General features: G+C 32.2%; 1 protein-coding gene across 12 annotated transcripts in view; it reads right to left on the reverse strand.

Moving 5' to 3' along the window:
- LCORL (ligand dependent nuclear receptor corepressor like) overlaps positions 1-20,410 on the reverse strand; it is a 168,472-nt gene that overhangs the window by 23,917 nt on the left and 124,145 nt on the right. For 6 of the 12 annotated variants that reach the window (XM_078068436.1, XM_036072082.2, XM_078068437.1 and 3 more), the window contains 2 exons: positions 15,536-15,629; positions 10,080-14,194 (listed from right to left, as the gene is read on the reverse strand). The exons of 1 other annotated variant lie outside the window; for it this stretch is intronic. In XM_078068436.1, the coding sequence (XP_077924562.1) occupies positions 13,165-14,194; positions 15,536-15,629 (1,124 nt within the window). In that variant the 3' untranslated portion in view covers positions 10,080-13,164. Of the gene's footprint in view, positions 1-6,848; positions 7,547-10,079; positions 14,195-15,535; positions 15,630-20,410 lie in introns of those variants that run through there. 5 more of the 12 variants (XM_036072083.2, XM_036072084.2, XM_078068433.1 and 2 more) reach the window with 4 other exon arrangements.

Below are 20,410 nucleotides of genomic sequence, written 5' to 3' on the forward strand. Positions count from 1 at the left end.
GCTTAGATGTAACTATGTAAGAATCCCTGCCTAATTTTCTAAACCTGGGTTCAACCTCCCTCCTTGGTGCTCTCCCCAGTCACAGTACTCTACTTTCTACTGGAATTGCCTATTCACTGTCCCCTATGAAATGATAAGCTCCATGAGAACACAAACCATGACTTTAGCCATTCTATCCCCTTAATGTAATTAATAATATCATATCTCACTTAAAACATAAAATATACTCTATTTACTGAATATATGTACATGATGCAAGTCTTGTTTTCTTACTCAGATGGAAAGGGAACTTTCTGAACTTTCTACAGTATCTAAGAGCATGTTGTAGGCATTCATTAAGTATATATTGAATTAAGAATAGGACAGAATTGCATTTCTTCTTTCCTTTCCATGTCTACAGTTGATACACAGCAGTACAAATGTAGTGAAGTATAAGTTTTAAAACTCCTATGTATTAAACTATATCTAGACAGTAAATCTTGAAATCTACAAAAACAAGACGTTTATGGCAGAAGCAAAACTTTTCATCAATAGAAATATTCCCTAATTCATTATATACATTGCTTTATGAATTTTTCTAGAAAAGTCCTTGTTGTTAAAAATCTCTCTCAAATCTCCAGTCACTAATTACTCTATGACGAAGAAAAACACATATAAAACTGATAATGAATTTTAGTGTCATTTCCAAAAAGGCATTAAGAAGTATGGAATACCAAGAATAATGAGAAAAAAAATAACACCTTAAGAAACATTTTAAAATCAGATAAATATAACAAATGCTACTATAAATACAACTTTGTAAAAATAATGTCCTTGATTAAAAAAAAGAATGTTAAATAAAGAAGGAAAGTTATCAGTAAAAGATAAATAAAACTTTAAGCAGAACAGGAAATAGTACTAGTAATTTTAAAAATGAGAAAAGGTGTAAAACAACAATGCTAAATTTTTTTTAAAATCACAAAAGGATTTTGAGATTAATTTGAAAAAGTAATAATGAGGCATTTTCCATCTGATTTTTCCAGGGTGATCTCATATTTAGTGAGATAAAGAATCATATTAATATAAATTTTATATTCATACCTTAGGAAGATACAATGGTTAAGAAGCTAGAAGGACAAAATACGGTTCTGTTGTAAACTACCTTTGGTAAACGCTAACAGCATGAAATGAGAATGAAAGAATTAAAAGTGAAACACTGCACTTTCTACTCCATTCATGACAGTCTTTCAAAAAATATGTGTATATATTTTTAGGTGAATTATAAATTTTTTTTTTTTAATCACTATCAGGCTTCTTCCCTCTTTTTTCCTGACATGCTATTTGTCATGTTATTTTTAGTTATCCTAAGGACAAGAAACAAAGGACATTATTTTTCAATTTGATTCATCTTTCATAATGGAGACTCTAATTTGATTAACATTAAAGCTTTAATTGTCACATGTTACAAAGTTAAAAATTTTTAATTAATGCATGTTAAATATTACTGAAATAGGCATTTTAAAGTCATTCAATTAATTGAATGTTGGGGTCATTATAATCATCTAACCTATTAAAACTTGAGTTTATTGCTTTTAATATTTTAATAGAAAATTTAATAATTGTTTCTTAGCTTTTAAAAAAGTTTTAAAAAGGTAACAAAAATAAAGCCATCAATACCTCCATAAGCCCCTAAAATATACAATGTAACAATGCAACCATACAATAAAATAGCCTTAAATTTACAAATGTAACCTGGCACTCTCTCGCATGTCCAGGAAGCAATGAAATGAGCATTACCATACTTCTACAAATCCTGAACTGTCTAGCACCTATCAATAAGCTGAGATGGAACTGGCTACATTGGCAACTACAGTGTTCATATCCCATCTTGCTAGGGTCTGAGGGGAACAGTCTCCCTGAGGCACCAAAGTCAGGCCAGCATAACTGAGTAAAGCACATAATTACTTACTAAAGTAATTTCAGTTTACATTCTAAATTTAGCATTACCTTAACAGCATCTGCATATGATTTTCTCCCTTGTTACACTATAGATTATCTCTGGAAAGAAATCCTCATCTTTGTATCTGTGGAATCTAGTTCAATGTCTCATCTGAAAAAAACCTATTCAACAAGTTTGCTTATTTATTGAAGAAAATATCTTGTTCCTTGACACTGTTTAAATAAGCAGAGTCTTAAAATGGTTCTCAAAGCAGTACCAGAGGGCATTAACAATTTGATGGTGAATGTGAGATTGATTTACTAGAATTATTATATATGTTACAGACCTCATCAACTTAGCAGAGACAGTCTTTACTTCTTTCCACATGGTCTCAAAGCTATTAATTTATCAAGACAATGAATACATATTATCCTGTAGTGTAGCAGTTAATTTTTAGATAGCTCCTTGGGCATATTTACCATTCACACTGTTTTCTATATTTTATATTAGATCAAATACAAAAACAGATAATATAACTTGTACATTAATGATATATGTTTAGGAGCTTTCTATGTCTCTACTAAATATATTTTAATTTGCTTAAAATCCTGGACACATTAAGATGTAGGGAAGTGCATGGGTACATTTAGTAGAACCTAATTTCGTGAGTTTCATACTAGGTGCCAAGAAATTAGGTTGTCCAAATATTTTGGAAATAAATTGAAACTAAATCAGCTGTTCCTTTTCTACCCATTATCTCATACTTTACTCAAGGCACCTACAATGAAACTTTAAAATTAAGTAGAGAAAAACTTACCTAGTTGGGATTTTGAATAATAGTTTGCCATTTGTCCACTGTTGCAAGACTGTCGTTTATGTCTTTTTGTTGACATTTCTGTGGTCTTCCATGGTGGTCTTTTTCTTTTGTTCAATTTGCTAAGAACATCAGAACTATCAGGATTCTTGTCATAGTTAACACATTTATTTAATTTACTGTTGTCAAGTTGGCCAGGAAATTTATTGGTTGAAGGACTATTTGTTTTAGCATTTTCTATTTCTTTAGATTGCTTTTTAAAAGAATTTTGCCTAGCAGAATGGGATCTTAAGGTAAAGCACTTTGATTCTTCTCTATGAGTCTGATGATTACTTCCACTGTCAATAGATTCAGGAGAGTAAATGATTGTATTTAGCTTAAAAGTATTTCTGTGTTCAAGATAGTTGATCTTCCTCAAAAATATTCTACAATCTTTTAAGGTTTTTGACCTCCAATTATTTGGACATACATTTCCTAGTCTTGGTCCCTTTTCAAAATCTTTTTGGCTGCAATTTGTTCCATTCTCCTTTGCTTCTGACTTAAAGTTATTCTCTAAACTAGCATGTGTTTTCAAGTCAGACATCACCACCTTCTGTTGCAGAGAGTCATCCCTGATCTCAGGTGGCAAAATAAACTGATTATCTATTGTGTTTTTTCCTTGGAGTGGGATGTCAGCCTTTGTTCCCCCCTCAGTCTTATTTAAAAATTGGTTCTGGCAGAAAAATCTTAAGTTCCTCCTTTTAGAGATCCAATCAATTGTTCCATGGTTGTGCAGCTTTCCCTCTCTTTTCCACTTTGCATGTTGCAACCTCTTAAACTCAGTTCTTTTTAATCTAGCTAATGTTAAATTACTTTTCACATTTAACAGTGGAGAGCTAACCATTTTATGCAGTATATGCAACTTCCCTGCTGATTTTGAAGGAGAAGATAGTGCAAATTTTTTAAAGTGCTTTCTGAAGGGGCTGATATTAAAATTAGAATATTTGGTCCCTAATTTAATTCCTCTGGTATTTATTACTTCCAAAGGGTTTCGAGCATTTGCTTTTCTAACTAGTGAAAGAGACTGTGTTTCTGTTGTTTGCATAAACCAGATACAGAGTTCATTCAAATCATACTTTTTCCGAAAAAGCATTTTTACAGGTGAAACTTCAAGTTCTAAAAGACAGGTTTCCAAAGGGTTTGCTATTTTGAAATTATCATTTTCAGTGCGTTCTCTTTTTTTATGAACACAGTTTCCAGCTTCATCTCCACTCACTTGTACCCAAGCATTTGTTATTTGCTCAAATCTATTGTTTAATTCCTCTAATAAGGAATCGTTTGAAGTAGAAGCAGCCCACCACCTGAGCAAAGGATTTGATGAAATTATAGGGTCCAAGGATACTTCAGAAATGGGTATTAATTTGTTATCTTCCAAACACATTTTTGCATTCCTTGAATTTCTAGTTGCTGGGGTACCTTTCGAAGCTATTTTTATCCTTGACTGCCTATGTTTTTCCTTCTGACTTTTACCTTTCTGCAAATGGAGTTTATATGATTTACGGAGCAGAGCATTTCTATAAATAAGTGAGCTAGACGATGCTAATGGATGTAAGAAATGGAGAGATGGTTTGCTATCCCTAATAGAATGTCTCAAAGGTATAGTAGCAACCATACTTTTTGATCCATTCTTAAATATGTCAGCTTCAGTGTGCCTTGTATCCATCTTACTGCATTGGTAATCATACTTTTCTTCAGCCAGATTTTTTTCTAATGTATTTTCTTGTTCTAAAGGAGGTAAGCAGCTGCTAATACTTACTTCTCTCTCCTGAGGTGAAACTCTATTAATAGTCACAGATATGCCAGAGATTTTCACTTTTGCAGGTCTACCAGGCTTCCTAATTATTGCAAAAGGCTTCTGATTTGGTCGAATAATGTTCTTGGAAGGTTGAGGTATCACAGACTTGTTCTTGATAGGCCTAACATATTCAAAGCCAGACCCCAAGATCTCACTTTCAGTAGTCAAACTTGAAACAGCACTTCTTTCACCTGAGTCAATTTTGTATTCTCTAATATTTCTGAGACTGTTACATTCAGTTGGAAAATCAGCAACATTATTGCTGAAAGACATAATATTGCTTATGTTTACAGTTCCTTCAGAAACATGCCTTCTACTTCTTCTTGATCTTCCATAAATAACAGTTACGGTAATACTCTTTTTATAAATACCTTCTTCTACTTCTGATAGGAGAGATTCTGGACTTTTCTTTCCAGCACTAGAAGACTCATTTTGGCAAATGGTGATGTCTGTTTGATCAGTTTTAGGTTTTGGTGGTCTTCCAATTGGCCGCTTAATTTGTTTCACAACCTGGGGACCTATTTTTTTAGGTCTACCTGGTTTTCGTTTAAAAGATGAATCAATACCATTGCTTGGATTTTCCTTAGGTTCATCTTGTGGCTTATCACTATTCATATCATCTATAAACATTGCAGGGGATTCTGTAGTTTCTTTTGCACAATTAAATTTGTTTAGTTCTCCCTGTAGAGTGTCACTATCATTAAGATTAGAACTATAATTTTCAAAGTTAGCATTTGGGACATCCTTATTTGTTTCTGTTTTTTTTTCAATTACATGATGAGTTGGACATTTTTCAGAAGGAAGATCAATATTTGATTTGGAAGTACCAACTGAAGTTAAAGTATATTTGACTCCTTCACTGCTTTTAACCTCAGATAAAAACATGAGTTTGATAGGGCTAGAATAGCTGGAAAAAGAGCTTTCAATGGCTTCATATTTTGTTGGCACACTTTGAACATTGGAAATCAAGCTACTCGTATCTAAAATAGATGACTTTTCCAGATTATCAAGTCTTTTGCTATTCATATCTATTGTAGGAATATGACTGCTTTTGATATTGCTGGCTGCTACCACAGATTTTGATAAACTCTGTTCTTTGCATGTCGTTCTGCTTAAAGTAAGAGTCATACTTCTACCTGCAGTTTGATCTTTACCATTAATTTCTATCAATTTCTTGGATGCCTTGCATCCTTCAGATAATGAGTGATTATTCAAAGACTTTTTGGCCATATTTATTGTGTCTTCCAAACGCTCCACAACAACTTGTAAATTAGAATTCATTGCAATTTTGTTTAGATCTATATTGTGTGAGCTTTCAATTTGAATATTTTTCACTGGGTCTTTTTTTTTTGTAGATTCAGAAAGTTTTTTGGCCTTAGGGGATTTTTTAAAAACATAATTATTTGTTACATATATAGAATACCACCCTGGGGGCACAATATTTCGTTTAGTTCTGCTCAAAAGTCCAGGAACATCACTTTTCAAAGGAGTTTGAGTATTCTCCAGTTTTGGATTCTCCTTGTGATTTTGCAAAAGTTTTTTTCCAGCTGCAGATTTCTCCTGTGACTTTATGCTCATTTTCCCAGGGGAAGTTGTTTTAAAGCTTTCTGAAAATGCATCAAAAGCCAAGTTAGTTTCTAAACTATGAAGAGGTAGTTGCAATGATTGTAATGCACAATCTGGTGAAAATGATGTTTCTGCATGATTATTATCTTGTAAGCTTTCAGAATTTTGTAAAGACCCTTGGCAATGATAGAATTCCTTTTTGTCCGTGGAAAATATCTCATCATTGCATGTCAACTTCCTTGAATTTTTTTCAGTGTATTTTTTTCTTACAAAATTTTCATCAAGACTAGCAAGTTCTCTTTTTATTTGTAAAGACTGCCTTCTAAACATGGGTGAATCAGGAGAGTTGTGCATTGAAAATAAGGTTTCTTGACGCTTTCGAAATCTTGTCTGAATAATTTTATTTTCTACCTTTTTATCATGTTGACTCAGCAATTCCATGAAACTGTAATCACTGGCCTTGGCATTATTCAAGAGTGAGGATATTAAATCTCTCAATTTTAAATCATTATCTGTATTACAATCACTGCTAGATAATTTTATAAGGTTTGTCACATCTGTAGTTTCTATTGATTTTAGTTTTTCATTAATACGATCCATTAAATCTTGAAAAATTATAGTAGTTTCACCTTTTTCACGATTTGTAGTACAATTATCGCTGTCTTCCAGAAGCAAATAATCAGAGTTACTGGATTTTTTAGTTTTATGTATTTTACCTTCAGGATCACCCTTGTCACTGTTTATTTCTGCTGGTATGAGAGATGGAGGCTGGTTAATGTTTATTTCGAGTCCATTATTTTCTAAGGCTGAAAGCTCTGAGACGACATCTTTCAATTTTTCAAATCCTTCAGTCTGTACAGGTGATAATGGTGGAGGTGACGGACTTCGAGATCTACAGAAATCCTTAAGACTGACTGAAACATCACATACTTCCCTTGATGAAAGAGGAGCATGAAACGTTGATTTTGTAGAGTGAATGTTTGGTAACAGTCCAGAACAGCACCTGTGAGAATTAGAACTGTTTGCAATTCCTCTATTCACTACTGTCTTAATGTGTTCAATAGTTACAGTTTGGCAAGATAAACAATGTAAATCTTTAATACAGACTGGCAGAGGCACAAAACCAGGGCTTTGTCTTTCATTTTGTAAACACCCTCTTTCTGCCAGCCTATATTCATAATTACAGAATAGACCATGTAAACCATCTTCAATTAGGGGCTTTTGAGATTCTGAAGACACAGTATATGATGTATTACAAGAGCAAAGAGAAGCAGCATTCTGCTCTTGGACTAATTTCAACATGGCCAAAACTTGTTGCTGGTGATGTATGCACAAAGATTCCAAAACTTTGCTTAATGCTGATTTTCCTTTTTCCATTTTAGTAGCTTCCTCTGATTTTGCATCAACAGTTGAACTAAAAATAAAAATCAAACAAAAAATGAATTACAGCAAAAATACCAGTATTATAAGGAGTTACAATTTTAACAGAGTTTGAACAAAAGAAATTTTGGTATTGCTGGACTCCTAACTCCTATAGAGCTGCACTAATGACATCTTGATTATTGTTCAGCAAAAATATAATGAAGCACGATGATAATTAATTTCCCATGGCAAGTATCATAGTCAAAGGAAAGCCCTAGTTTTGTGATATAAAAACTGATTATAGGTATGATTATATTTATAGATTGCTAATGTTTAGTGCTTTGGATGTATTAAGAATATTTAATGGAAAGTGCTTCAGAAGGAATTACATTTTTGAAAGTAGACATTTTGTAAGTTATTTTGATAATTATCAATCCGTATTAGTGCAAATAAGAAAAATAAGATGTAGGAGAAAATCTTATCTTTATTTAAAATAGATATTTTTTCAAGGTAGTGAAAATAAAAATTATTGATAAAAGAAAGCTTTGCATACTCACAAGGAAAATTAAGGAATTTAGATTTCATATACATAACAGAATATCTTTTCTAAGATTAAGCTGCAGGCATTTTAACCTAATAATAAAAAATCTAAGCTATTTAAAAATAAAATCTATTTTTAATTTATTTTAAATACTAAAGTAATTACATGAAGACTAAAGGCATTACTTACCTAATTATTTAATTTCAAATGCTGGAAAATGTCCCACTGAAGAAACTAATATACATCTAATTTTAACTAACACCCAGGATTACTTAGCAACCAAGGCAGAAGTCTACAAAAAAAATTTTTTAATCCAATACCAGCAGCAAGAAGAATAAAATATATTAAAAGAATTCTGTTTCAGAAAAGTATCTATTTAAATTAAACATATCACCAAACTCTGTACATGAAAATAGCCTCCCATTTATGATTTCTTATATTTGCTATTATTGTTAATAGTTCCTGTTTTGTAGAAATTTTATTTAGGGTTGGAATTGGGATATACTGATTATGAATTGCTATAGGAGATTGTATTTTGTTTAAAGGGTTATTATATTCATATATATTAAAAAGGATTTTTATTTTAAAATGAAAAGTGAAATTAATTTTATTTTGCTCTCTAAAACTGACTTAACCTGGTTCACAGATAAGTATGCAATATTTTATCTACATTTTATAAATATTGTTGAGTAGCAAAAACACCAAAGCAAATTCTGAACATTAGATCAAAAATTTTCTAGAGAAACAGTAACTTTACTAGATTCAACCAATATTTCACCAAAACTAATATGTGATTTGACAAAAAGCAGTTATCAAAGTGAGAAAAAGAAAGGAAATTAATAATAAAACGTTTAAGTCCACAGACATGACCCCAATATCCTTTCCTTTCTGAAAATACTTTTTTTTTTGGTCAGTTTTATCATGATTGGGAGTAAATGATGGAACTGATTCCCAAGATTCACTATTAGATAACTCAAAAAATATATGGAGAACAAAGACATGAGGAAATGTTAACTATCAAATATGAAGATATAAGTGATATTATACTCTTCTAGCAAATTAAAAATTATAATTTTCACATAAGCAAAAGGAAACCCAAGAGTTCTGATAGATGCACTTCAACAGTTTCTTTAAAGTTATGTTATGGCCTATTAAACATATCTGTGATTAAATAAAAAGAGATTTTGTTTCTTAGAAAAATTCATTGCATCATATTTTAAAGATTAATTTGCTTAGTTCCTAAGTTTTCTAAAATGCTTAAATGTTTTTTCTGTTAGCAAAGTCAAATAGAAAGTAGAAATAATTAAAACTAATGATTAGTGTTAACTATTCTGAAAACCACCCCAAGATTTTTACATTTGTCTTCTGAGATTTCAAGGAAGTCTATACTTTAAAAAAGTTTCTTATTCAGTTAATTACTTTTGGGGTTTTTTTTCCCATTTTATTACTTTATTATAATAATGGAACTTCCAAAATACCACAGTGGTCAATAATTTCCATGTAATGGTATATGAAGAATAGCTTCATAAAGTTACTAATTGGATATTAAGGCATTAGATTATATCTAATACACACATATCAGATATTAGCTAACTAAATTCTCAAATTATAAAATTCCATAATGCTTATTTGGCTCCAAATTTTTCTTTTTCATATTTCTTGCACGTTAGAGGCTCAAAGAAAAACCTAGTATGAGTAAGTAATAGTTGAATACACATAGGTCTCCAATCTAGTATTCTCAAGTAATTATGTAAAGGTTCTATAATTATATCTTTCATAGCTCCCTTGTTTCTAATGTTAAATTTTTTTCTAACCTTTTCCAGTTTGATTTATAAACCAAAACATCCTGCCTATTTTTTATATGTTACTATCGGTTTTGCTCATCACAAGTTTTGTTGTTCTTTGGAGAAGTCAATTTTTCATATTAATATAAATAAAACTCATTCCTACAGTGAATCAAAAAAGTCAGTGTAGTCAGTTTTTTTCTTTTCTTTTCTTTTCTTTTCTTTTACTGAATGAGTAAATCAATCACACACCAACAGTGTTGTAAATTTAAGTGCAAAAGCATTGAAGTGCTTTACTACAAATTACAACCTAGAAACACGTTAACTGAACAATTAAAATTCATACAATCAGATTTAGATATATAACAACACAAAGTAGGAACAGAATTACAGTACATTTACAACACAAGACAGATACATGAATTCATTAGAAAATATTGTAATAAATAATTCATGAATTATAGTGCAATTGATTTATGCATAAATATAACTAATTGCCTAACAATCAGTTTATATTAACAAAATCTGTCAAAATCAAGGCAGCCACAGAGTTTTACTAAATTACTGCGACAATGGAAATACTGCAATTAAAAAACAAATACAAGTATTTGTACTGTAAACAACTAAAAAAATCAGTCTCACTAAAGTTAGTATACAATTTAATATAAAATTGTCATTAGCTACCAGAAATGGTTTAAACAACTTTACTGAGCAGTAGTTTTCTAAAAACAGAGGCACTGTTTTTTCTTTTCCTTCTTTTTTTTTTTTCTTTTAAATATAAAATACTTGAGGAACATTCAAATAAGTAGAAAGCATATAAGGGTTGCTTTCACCTTCATTAAAAGTCTGCTGAAACTGGATTTTTCAGAAAACTGTCAATTAATAAGTAGTAACTGGTAACTAAATTTATAAAGTACTTTGAAAGTTTAACGTAAAGAACATCTTAATAGAATCACTGGGGAGAAGGGGAACCCATAAATTTCCCTGCCTTTCCTAGTTTGTATAATCAAAAGTTAACTCAATAATTAGAAACATTTTGTTTCTTTTAAAAGTTATGGGTTGATCATTACCTATAAACTATCAAAAAATATTTAATTTACTATTTCTGACCAAAAATAAATAATACAAATACTAAATGCTGCAAATTAACTATAATATTACCTATAAAACTACTGATCACTGTGAAGTCAATAGCAAAATGATCCCTGATTTTATGAATCCTGTAAAGTTTTTGGTCAGGTCATCTTTTAAATGATATAAAAGTGTTCTGTAAGTATCCCTTTACTATAAACTTCTCAATCAATTTATTAATGTAAATATAGTGTGAGGAATAAAAAAGCTCAATATAAATATTATGTAATGCATTCAGGCCCCCAAATTTTTGCAAGTAAAATTCTGTATAAAGAGGTCAATAAAATTGTGTTGAAACATTTACTTTATTTTTTAAATTTGTTTTTCAATGGGGGAGGAGGGGAAATATATTAAATAATCCAAGTTCTGGCCCTCACAAAATATGGCTTAATTCTTTAAAAAGAAAGATGACCCTGACATCTGCTGTTTTGCAATCTATTATGTATACTTACTTGGAAAAAAAAAAAAAGAGAGAAGAGGATTCATACCCTAGTATGCAGGTAACGTTAAGCTGAAGAGGGTTCAGTATAGATCTAAGAGACCAAATAACTACCTGGTTGTGTAGTGTCCCACTCTTCAGTTTTTTAAAACATATGTAAGCAGTTTTTAAATGTAATAGCTGAAAGTCTCTTTAGTATTACACGTATATGTGATTATTAGATACACACAAACACAAGTGTAAAAACACAAGTATTTGACAAGGTGCACTTATTTTTTAAATTCAGCTTTAAGTATTCCTTTTGGACTTAGGAAAATTGGCTTAGAAAAATGATCAGAACCTGAATTTTAACAGAGAAAAGGGGCACTCGGAGAATTCTGAATATACGAAGCAAATCCCCATTCTTTATATGGAGGCACATGCTTTATAACATTTTACCACTAAAACTGCATACTCCATAAATCCAACATGGATACTCTGAACCACATTTTAAAACTGCTATATAAAAATTATTGGTCTCTCTTATGAGTCTAGTAAAAGTTAAAATGCACTGCCCAGCTTCTAACTACCCAATTAGTAGAGAGTTTACATTACTGAAAGTTCAAAACAGCTTCAGTGTTAAATATCTGTAAATCTATTCAAGACCCTGAACAAACTGCAAATTTGGTTATTAGCAAAATGATAATGTATCGCCCACCAAAATGAAATCTGTAATTCATTTTGATAAACTGAAAATGTTTTGAAATGTCACAGCAGCAAATATATTAAAGTTACACTGAGGTTTTTCAATAGTAGGAGTGTGTCACAATCCTTAAAATTTAAAGTAGTCATAACATCAACTAACCAGCACATTTAAACCAAATATCATTCTCAAGCTTTTTCTGTGCACATTATAAACATGCTCTAAGTTGCATTCCAACTTTCTTTTCTAACCTTACACATTAGCTTATTTTTCAAATGAAAAACAAAATTAAATTATTTTAATAATTAAATTTAAATTACTTTTTGTTCTTAGTATTCCATCTTATATTAAAGGATTCTATAGCTGCTGGGGTTAACTATGTGTCAGTTTTTTTTTAAAAAGTATATACCTTATAAACCCCAACTTCCTGTAAATCAACTATTAAATGATAAATATTAAATTTCATTATACATATCATTTAAGGTTTTCTTTTCTATTCCTGGTGGATGCACTTGAGTGCATTTCATATTTCATAGAATACACTGTAGTGTACTAATACTGTATATATTAATTTTTCTTAGTATGGAGATAGCTGTCTATTTAAACTTTGATTGGTTGTTTGATGTACTTACAATAGCTGTAAGTGCAGTATGTAAAAATGTTTACAAACTATTAATATCATATTTCCATTATAAGATGGTTCAACTGAATGGCTGGAGTGGTCTTTCACCAATAAAAATGTTTCACTTGACAATTACTTGTTTTCCCACAAAGCTTTATGCTATTGACTACTAAAGAAAACCTGGATCTTTTTCACCTATTTATACAAGGATTAAATACAAACTATGAGAATTTAGTAAGCAACTATATAATTCTGTCCACAGTGAAAACCCTGAATAAAACTTTTTTTTCAAAGGCATGTAAGTGGTTTTTGAACTGTAAAATTTCATGTCTCCTGTCAGAGTGAGCATCTGTAATTCCGTGTGTATATAGACACACAAATACACACCTGTGCACATACACACACACACACACGCAAACACACATACACACACGCACATACACACATACAAACATTTTCCTAACAAGTAATCTACACAGGCTTGCTGTTTTTGCAGCTGCCAGTCCCTGAATCTGTCATATTATATAACCCAGTGTCTGGTAATCGGAGTTTCTTCTTCGGAGGAGTCTTCAGTGTTCCAGATCTTTCTTTTACCTTGTATTCTAAAGTGCTGTGAGGTACCCCATAAATTCCTTGTGCTTTGGAAACACTCATTTTTCCGCTCATTACCATTGCAATAGCCTCTTCCATTATTTCATGATCATATTGGCGATAACGGCCACGTTTTTTCCTGGGCTGTTTGTTATCTTTTCGATCCAGTCCATCTTCAGTATTTTCAGAGGTTCCATCAACTGTTCCATTTTTAGAATTAAGACACAAAGGAGAGAGGTCCCCATGTAGAAAATAAGAGTCAACACTTGAGTGAGTTACAGGCCCAGAACATTCTATTTTGTTCTGTTTAGGGAGTATATTTTTCAGTTTTTGGAGAGCTGATCCTTCTAGGACTGGAGAGGTTTTGGAAACTTGATACATAACATCCAGCAGACCAGGACCATCAGGTTGTGGTTTTGAAACAGAACTTACTCGGAGCTGAGGAATTTTTAACTGTACAGTAGGATGTGAAGTTTCATATTGTAGGCTTTCATTTTTTTCTTTAAATTGAGTAACCATTTTCTGTAGAGTTAACTGATGGAGGTAACTGGAAGCTGTTGGGAATTTTAATTCTGAGGTTTCAAGTAGATTGAGTTTACTTTTTTCTGTGCGCTCTGCTTGAGCTCTTGCCCACAAGGCTACTTTTTGCAGCACTGCACAAGTTTCTTTACTGTCTTTATATGAGTAACTATCATTGAAATCTCGAGTTTTGTTTTTAAAAGATGCAGGCTTCCCTGCTGGTAAGGCTTCTAAGTGGAGAAGTAAAGTTTTTTGAGGTATGCCATAAAGTATGCCTGCTTTATTTATGTCCAGTGCTCCAGACTGAATGTCTTTCAAAGCTTTTGAGAGCAAACCATCTGCAAACTCAGCACTTCTTTCCACATAGTCCTCTCTGTTTCTGTGTAGTCTCCTGGATGGATGGAATGAAACGATGGTAAACTGATGCATGAGAGACTCTCACACAGCTATGGAAGGGGAGGGTCCACTCCTTTATTATACTCCTTGCTTAGGTAACATCACTGCTTATGACTCTTTTTAAGTCTGTGAGATGTAGTAGTTACTCCTTATCAAAGCAAACGCTACAGTCCTGGTAGGACAATGTGTCAATCATACGGTGGCCTCAACGGGCAGACCTTCCAAGAACTTAAAATCCTAACTCAGTATTTGTAAAAATATTCTCATGATGTTGCTATTCCTCTGACAGATGCTTGCAGAGCAACACTTATAATTTTTATTTGTACAATTAGAGTTCCATTATAAAAAATACCCAAATCCTAAAGGAGTTTTTGTTAGTAGAAACGTGACGTTACCGCTAAACAAGTAATAAAAGAGTCAACCCCTTTAAAGGAAATTTGTAGCAGCAAGAATATTTCCAAACACAAACATCCCATATTTCCACAAGACTAATTTTTCTCTAGACAAAAACTTAAAATTTTGAAACAAGTAGATAAGTTATATTTGGGTAAAATAATTTGATACTATAAATGTTATTTCTATTTCAAATATATCATTGTAATTTTCAGTTTCTCAAACAGAAGCTAACTATACTTTATGACTCAAAAGCTACTACAGTCTTAGTTGAAACAAATCACACTCTATATCTAAGATTTAATTGTGACAAAAAAGCTTCCTATGCAGTTTGTTAATGGGAAGATGCAAAAGTTACTAAATAAAAATCCAAAAATCCAACAGAACAGCATTTCACTGCTAATTATTTATTTAATTAATTTAATGAGAACTTTCAAAGCATGAAAGGACTTTCTGTGGTGCTTACTAGATATATATTATATATATTATATAAAGTTTGCCACCACACCTAAAGCACAGTGAAAAAAATGTAAACACTATAAGCTAGCTCTAAGAATTAGTAAGTATGGTACTTTTAAAATTTGATTGTTTAAAAAAATTAAATAGTGAAATCACATATTTTCCTTAAAATTGCCTCCTGAATATTGAATTTTAAATTTTCTTTACTCGTCCCGCTTCTTAGTTTGTAGCCTATGATTAAGTTGGTAGTTCATTTTAGTAACATGAACTAAAGTTTGGTGATTGTTCTGATAACTTTTCTTTAACAGAAAGAATAAAAAAGAAAGAGAAAGGACAAATGAAAGGTATGAGAGACACACACTTATGAGTGACAAAAATTCTGGAAGAAAGCTATATATGTCAATCTACTCAGAGTAGTATTAAGAGTTCTCTGTAGAGATAACTTTATATTAATATTAAATTATATTTCCTAGATATTGCTTACCCAGCCATTGAATTTTCAGAAGAAGGATCACATATGGATGACTCTTCAGATTTTATGCTGGTTTTCTTTGTAGAGAGATCTAACACTCCATCCCCTATAATTTTTGCAAGAGAAAAAACTTTATATTTGTGACAGATAGGTAATCCTTACATTTTAACATTTCATATTTTTGCTGATCTACTAATTCATGACCTAAAAATTAACACTTGTATTTGACATGTGGCTATTCCCAACTCATCTTGTGGTTTTAGGAACAGGACATGACTGGGAAGGCACTACATAGGAAAAAAGAGCAGAGAAGGCATTGCCGAATGATATGAAGAAACAAACAGGCTATGATATAAAATCTGTTTAAAATCAACCTTTGGCCACTTTTCCCAGTGTTCTGCTATGAACAGCCATTAACTGCCTATCCACGACTTTTTTCTAATCAAGGCTGCCCAGATGATGCTTCAAGAAAGTAGGAATGATGTAAGTTGTACAAAACAGAGACCACAGAAAAAATGATGATGAATAAGAGAACAATAATTAGCATTTACTAGGACTAGCAATATGTGGAACATATGCTTTAGGTAAACTGTGACTCTATATATAATCAATGTATTTTTTAGAACTCAGTGTAAAATTTTACTATTTTAAATAACTGAAATATATAACAGTTGAATCACTGCTTATGTAATATATTGTGTTTACAACTGTGATTGAATGAAGACATAACCTATAACAATATAACATTTTAGGAAAAATAGGCTGTTAGAAAACAACTGCCTAAGTATTTATTAAAATGTAGTTGTTTTTATTACTGTTATAACATTGAATTTACATAAATAAAACCAATGATTCAGACATGTTAATCTGAAAAACTTAAGGATCGAAAAGAGTAAAAATAAACTATGAATTTAAAACACAGCACTAAGTAATACTGTGACTATTTTTTTACCGATAGCTAAAAAATTGAAAATTTAAGTTATAAAGAATCATTATAAGAAAACACATGTTTAAAAAATATAAAAATTCAAGTTGGTTTAAAAAAAAATCAACTGGGTTTTATTGTTACCATATAAATTTACCTATCACTTAGGTGCTCTGGCAAGACACAAAGACATAAAAATAAAATGTCTATCTCACAACCTGCTATATGTAATTCAATAATTTTATTGAGTGCCTACTATGTGCAAAGCACTATTTTAGGAATTTGGAAGCAGCAGTAACAAAGGCATAAATAGTACCTATTGTCATGATGCCAACCATGACCAACCAAATATGTTATCGGGGGAAAGCTTCTCTAAGGAACAGTGTATGCAAGGGCTGCGACACGGAATCATTTCTGAAATGTCTGAGGAATAGCAAAGAGGCCAGGGTGGCTGGAAGCCAGGCTGACTGAAATGAGATCAGAAATGTACGAAGGCAGATCACATTAGGCCTTGTTGGCCATGGTAAGAAATTTGTATTTTGAGAGACAGGAAACCACTGGAGGATTCTGAGCATAAGACTGACACGATTTTAATTTGTGCTTTTAATGGATCAATCTGCTGTGGGGAGAATGACTGCAAGGGCTAGAGGTGGAGTAGGGAAACCTGCTGGGAAAACACTATCATATTTCTCAACTCTGGGTTTCACACTTTCTTAGTTTCCTCTGTTAGAAGACTCCTAATCCTTTCCTTCTATCCCCACATTCACCCTAATTCTCACCAAATCTTACTCATCATTCAATCATTCAGGCCACAACTTGAATTTGGTTGTCATTATTCTAGGTTCCTATACCTGCCACACTTACCTATATTATTTAGCATTTAGCATGCTATATTCTAGTTGCTTACATACTTACCAGTGTTAGCCATGCAGACCATCAGCTATGTGAAGACAAAGACCATGTCTATTTTATTCACCCATGTATCCCCACTGCCTAGAATAGTGCCTGGCATTCAGTAAATATTTGCTGAATAGAATTTTGAAGAATTAAAAGAGAAGACTGGAGAGGTAAACAAAGCATATGGTACACAGTACCTTGAAAAATTGTTAAATGAAGCATCTTGCCCCAGGTTATCTGTCCAGCTCAATTTTTTATGCTTTGTCTCCAACTCAACCCAACCCTCATACTTCCCGTGTATCTAACCACTTACAGTTCCTCAAACATGCTACTTGGTGTCAGGTCTCTCAAATTGCAGTTCATGGTTCCCTCTGCCTAGAATGCTCTACCTTTTCAACTTGTCAAACTCCTACTCATCTTTAAAGATCCATATGCCCCCAAGTAGAAGCTGATTACTGTCTCCCTTGTGTCGACACTTATAACACTTAATGACACTTATGATACTGTCTTGCAATTATTTATTCCTGAAGACTGAATTCCTCAGGTCAGGGATCTTATTTACTTGTATTTCATAAATAGTAGAGTGCTGTAACCTACTAAAAGAAAAAACTGAATGTTGTCTTCTCTTTTACTATCTCATTTCTCTCCTTCAGCAATTAAAATTTTATTATTTCAAGACCTTATAAGATCATCTTCAAAAAATCATTACTATCTAATCCATATTCAGATTTACCCCTGAATTCACCAGTTTTGATTCTGCTCATGTTTTACGTAGTATGCAGCACATAAAACACACTCTCCATAAATCTATTATTCCTAGTCAATGTTACAAAATGAATTAATGAAATTTTTCCAATTCTAAACTTTTACACTTTTGATAGTCAATTTAAAGTTAATTATTTCACAGACCAGAAATAAGAAAAGGAGGTCTGGGAACTCCTCTCTCTCCTTTACATTAACTATGCAAATTAGGCTATAGCTCCCTATCTAGGGCAATAAAGGTATTCTTGTCCTTTTTGGGCCATTCCTAGACACATGGCCCTGTTTAGGGATAATTTGAATCTGAAGGATGAACTAGACCTAAGTCCTGTTTCATCTTTAAGAGAGCTACTCAAATCAAGCTTATACTCCTGACTCTTCTTTCAGAACTCTAAACAGTTGACCGAGGTGAGAGATGCTTTAATTTTTTCCCCACAGCCTTGTCTCCATACTTAGGCTACCTATGTTAATAGTTTTGCTCTAGAAGTAACACACTAATCTGTTATCTAGTGAAAACAAAATATACTCCCTCAACATATTTCTACCACACAGTAAAATTATGTAATCAATGAGCATCTATGTAGTGAATACAAGATACATAAATATATAAGTAAAGAACTTTTAGAGAAATTTTAGTTATCATAGAAAATCTCACATTTTGTTAGCAGTGCTTTGGCCTATACTATTTTGCTGATACCATTACTCCTTTATACATCATAAAAGCTGTAGCTCAAGAGCCAGAAAAATCACAGAGTTATCTCTAGGATTATCCAAATTAGAAAAGCAAAAACAGTAACAGAAGGGAAGAGATAGCCTGGGAACAAGGATTCAGGAAAAAAAAAAAAGATCAGGAATGGGGATAAAGGGCATTTTCTTGCTCCTGCTGCTGATTTAGATCTAGCTGAAGTGATTACATCTATAAGCATCACTCCTTCAACAATGGAGATAGCACATCATAACTAGATTATTTCGTGTATATATTTCCAAAGTACTAATGATTAACTTGATGGATAGAAACTAAGCACTTTTTAAAAAAAGATTTTATTTATTCATCTGACAGAAAGAGAACACGAGTTGCAGGGGGAATGGCAGAGGGAGAGAGAGAAGCAGGCTCCCTGCCGCAGGGAGCCTGACATGGGGCTTGATCCCAGCACCCAGGCACCATGACCCGAGCTGAAGGCAGATGCTTATTAACCAACTGAACCACTCAGGCACTCCTTTTTAAAATATTTTATTTATTTATTTGAGAGAGAGAGCAAGAATGAGCAGGGGTGAGGGGCATAGGGAGAAGGAGAAGCAAACTCCCACTGAGTAGGGAGCCCAACATGGGGCTTGATCCCAGGACCCTGAGATCATGACCTGAGCCGAAGACAGATGCTTAACCAACTGAGCCATCCAGGCGCCCCCAAAACTAAGCACTTATTATGCTCTAGGGCAATATAAAATAAGTAGAAGACAAGGACTGAAATTTATTTACCATTCAACTATTGGTAGGTACCTAGGTTGTTTTTGTTTTACACTTTACAAAAAATACTGAAATGAAAATCCTTTTAAATGCTTTCTTGTGTGCATGTATAAGAATTTTTCTAAGATATACACCTAGAAGTGTTAAGTGCTGGACTTTACATTTTGGAATTTAGTAGGTATCACCAAATTTCTTTCCCACATCCTTGATGACATTTGGTGGTGTTGAGATTTTTAATTTTTGCTCATCTGGTAAGAAAAGCAAGTTGTAGGAATAAATTAACAAGAGTGCATCTAGTATGCATTATTGTGAATTTTTAAAAAACACAAAACTATTTTACTTATAAATGCATAAACAGGCATTATCAGAGGTTGCTTCCAAGACTAAACAAAAGGATGTGATAGTTCCTTAAGAGAAAGCATTATCAGAAGCAAACATGATCAAATAACACATTTATTAGTTCTGGGTAACAGGAACATGATTATTAAGCAGTATATTTCTCTATATTTGAAAACTACTTAATAATAAATACAAATTATTCCCATTTACTGATTATAGACTGGGTCTTAAGACTATAATTTACTTTTGATCAAACACTAATGCAAAATGTATAGAGAGGCCAGTGGAATCTTTCAACAAGGTCAGGTAATTGTATATACTACCAGATATAACTTTTAAAATGGACTGATCCTTGAAAAACTGAAACCATGACCAAACTGGGCAATTTCTTGATATCAATACTTCACTGGCTTAATTTTTTTTAGAATTCACCTTCTGTTAAAATCAAGATTTGAATTTTCATTTACAAATTGTTTTCAGTTCCGTATTTTCATGCAAATTC

The sequence above is a fragment of the Halichoerus grypus genome, chromosome 3 (genome assembly GCF_964656455.1).
Source record: "Halichoerus grypus chromosome 3, mHalGry1.hap1.1, whole genome shotgun sequence".
Lineage (NCBI taxonomy): Eukaryota > Metazoa > Chordata > Mammalia > Carnivora > Phocidae > Halichoerus > Halichoerus grypus.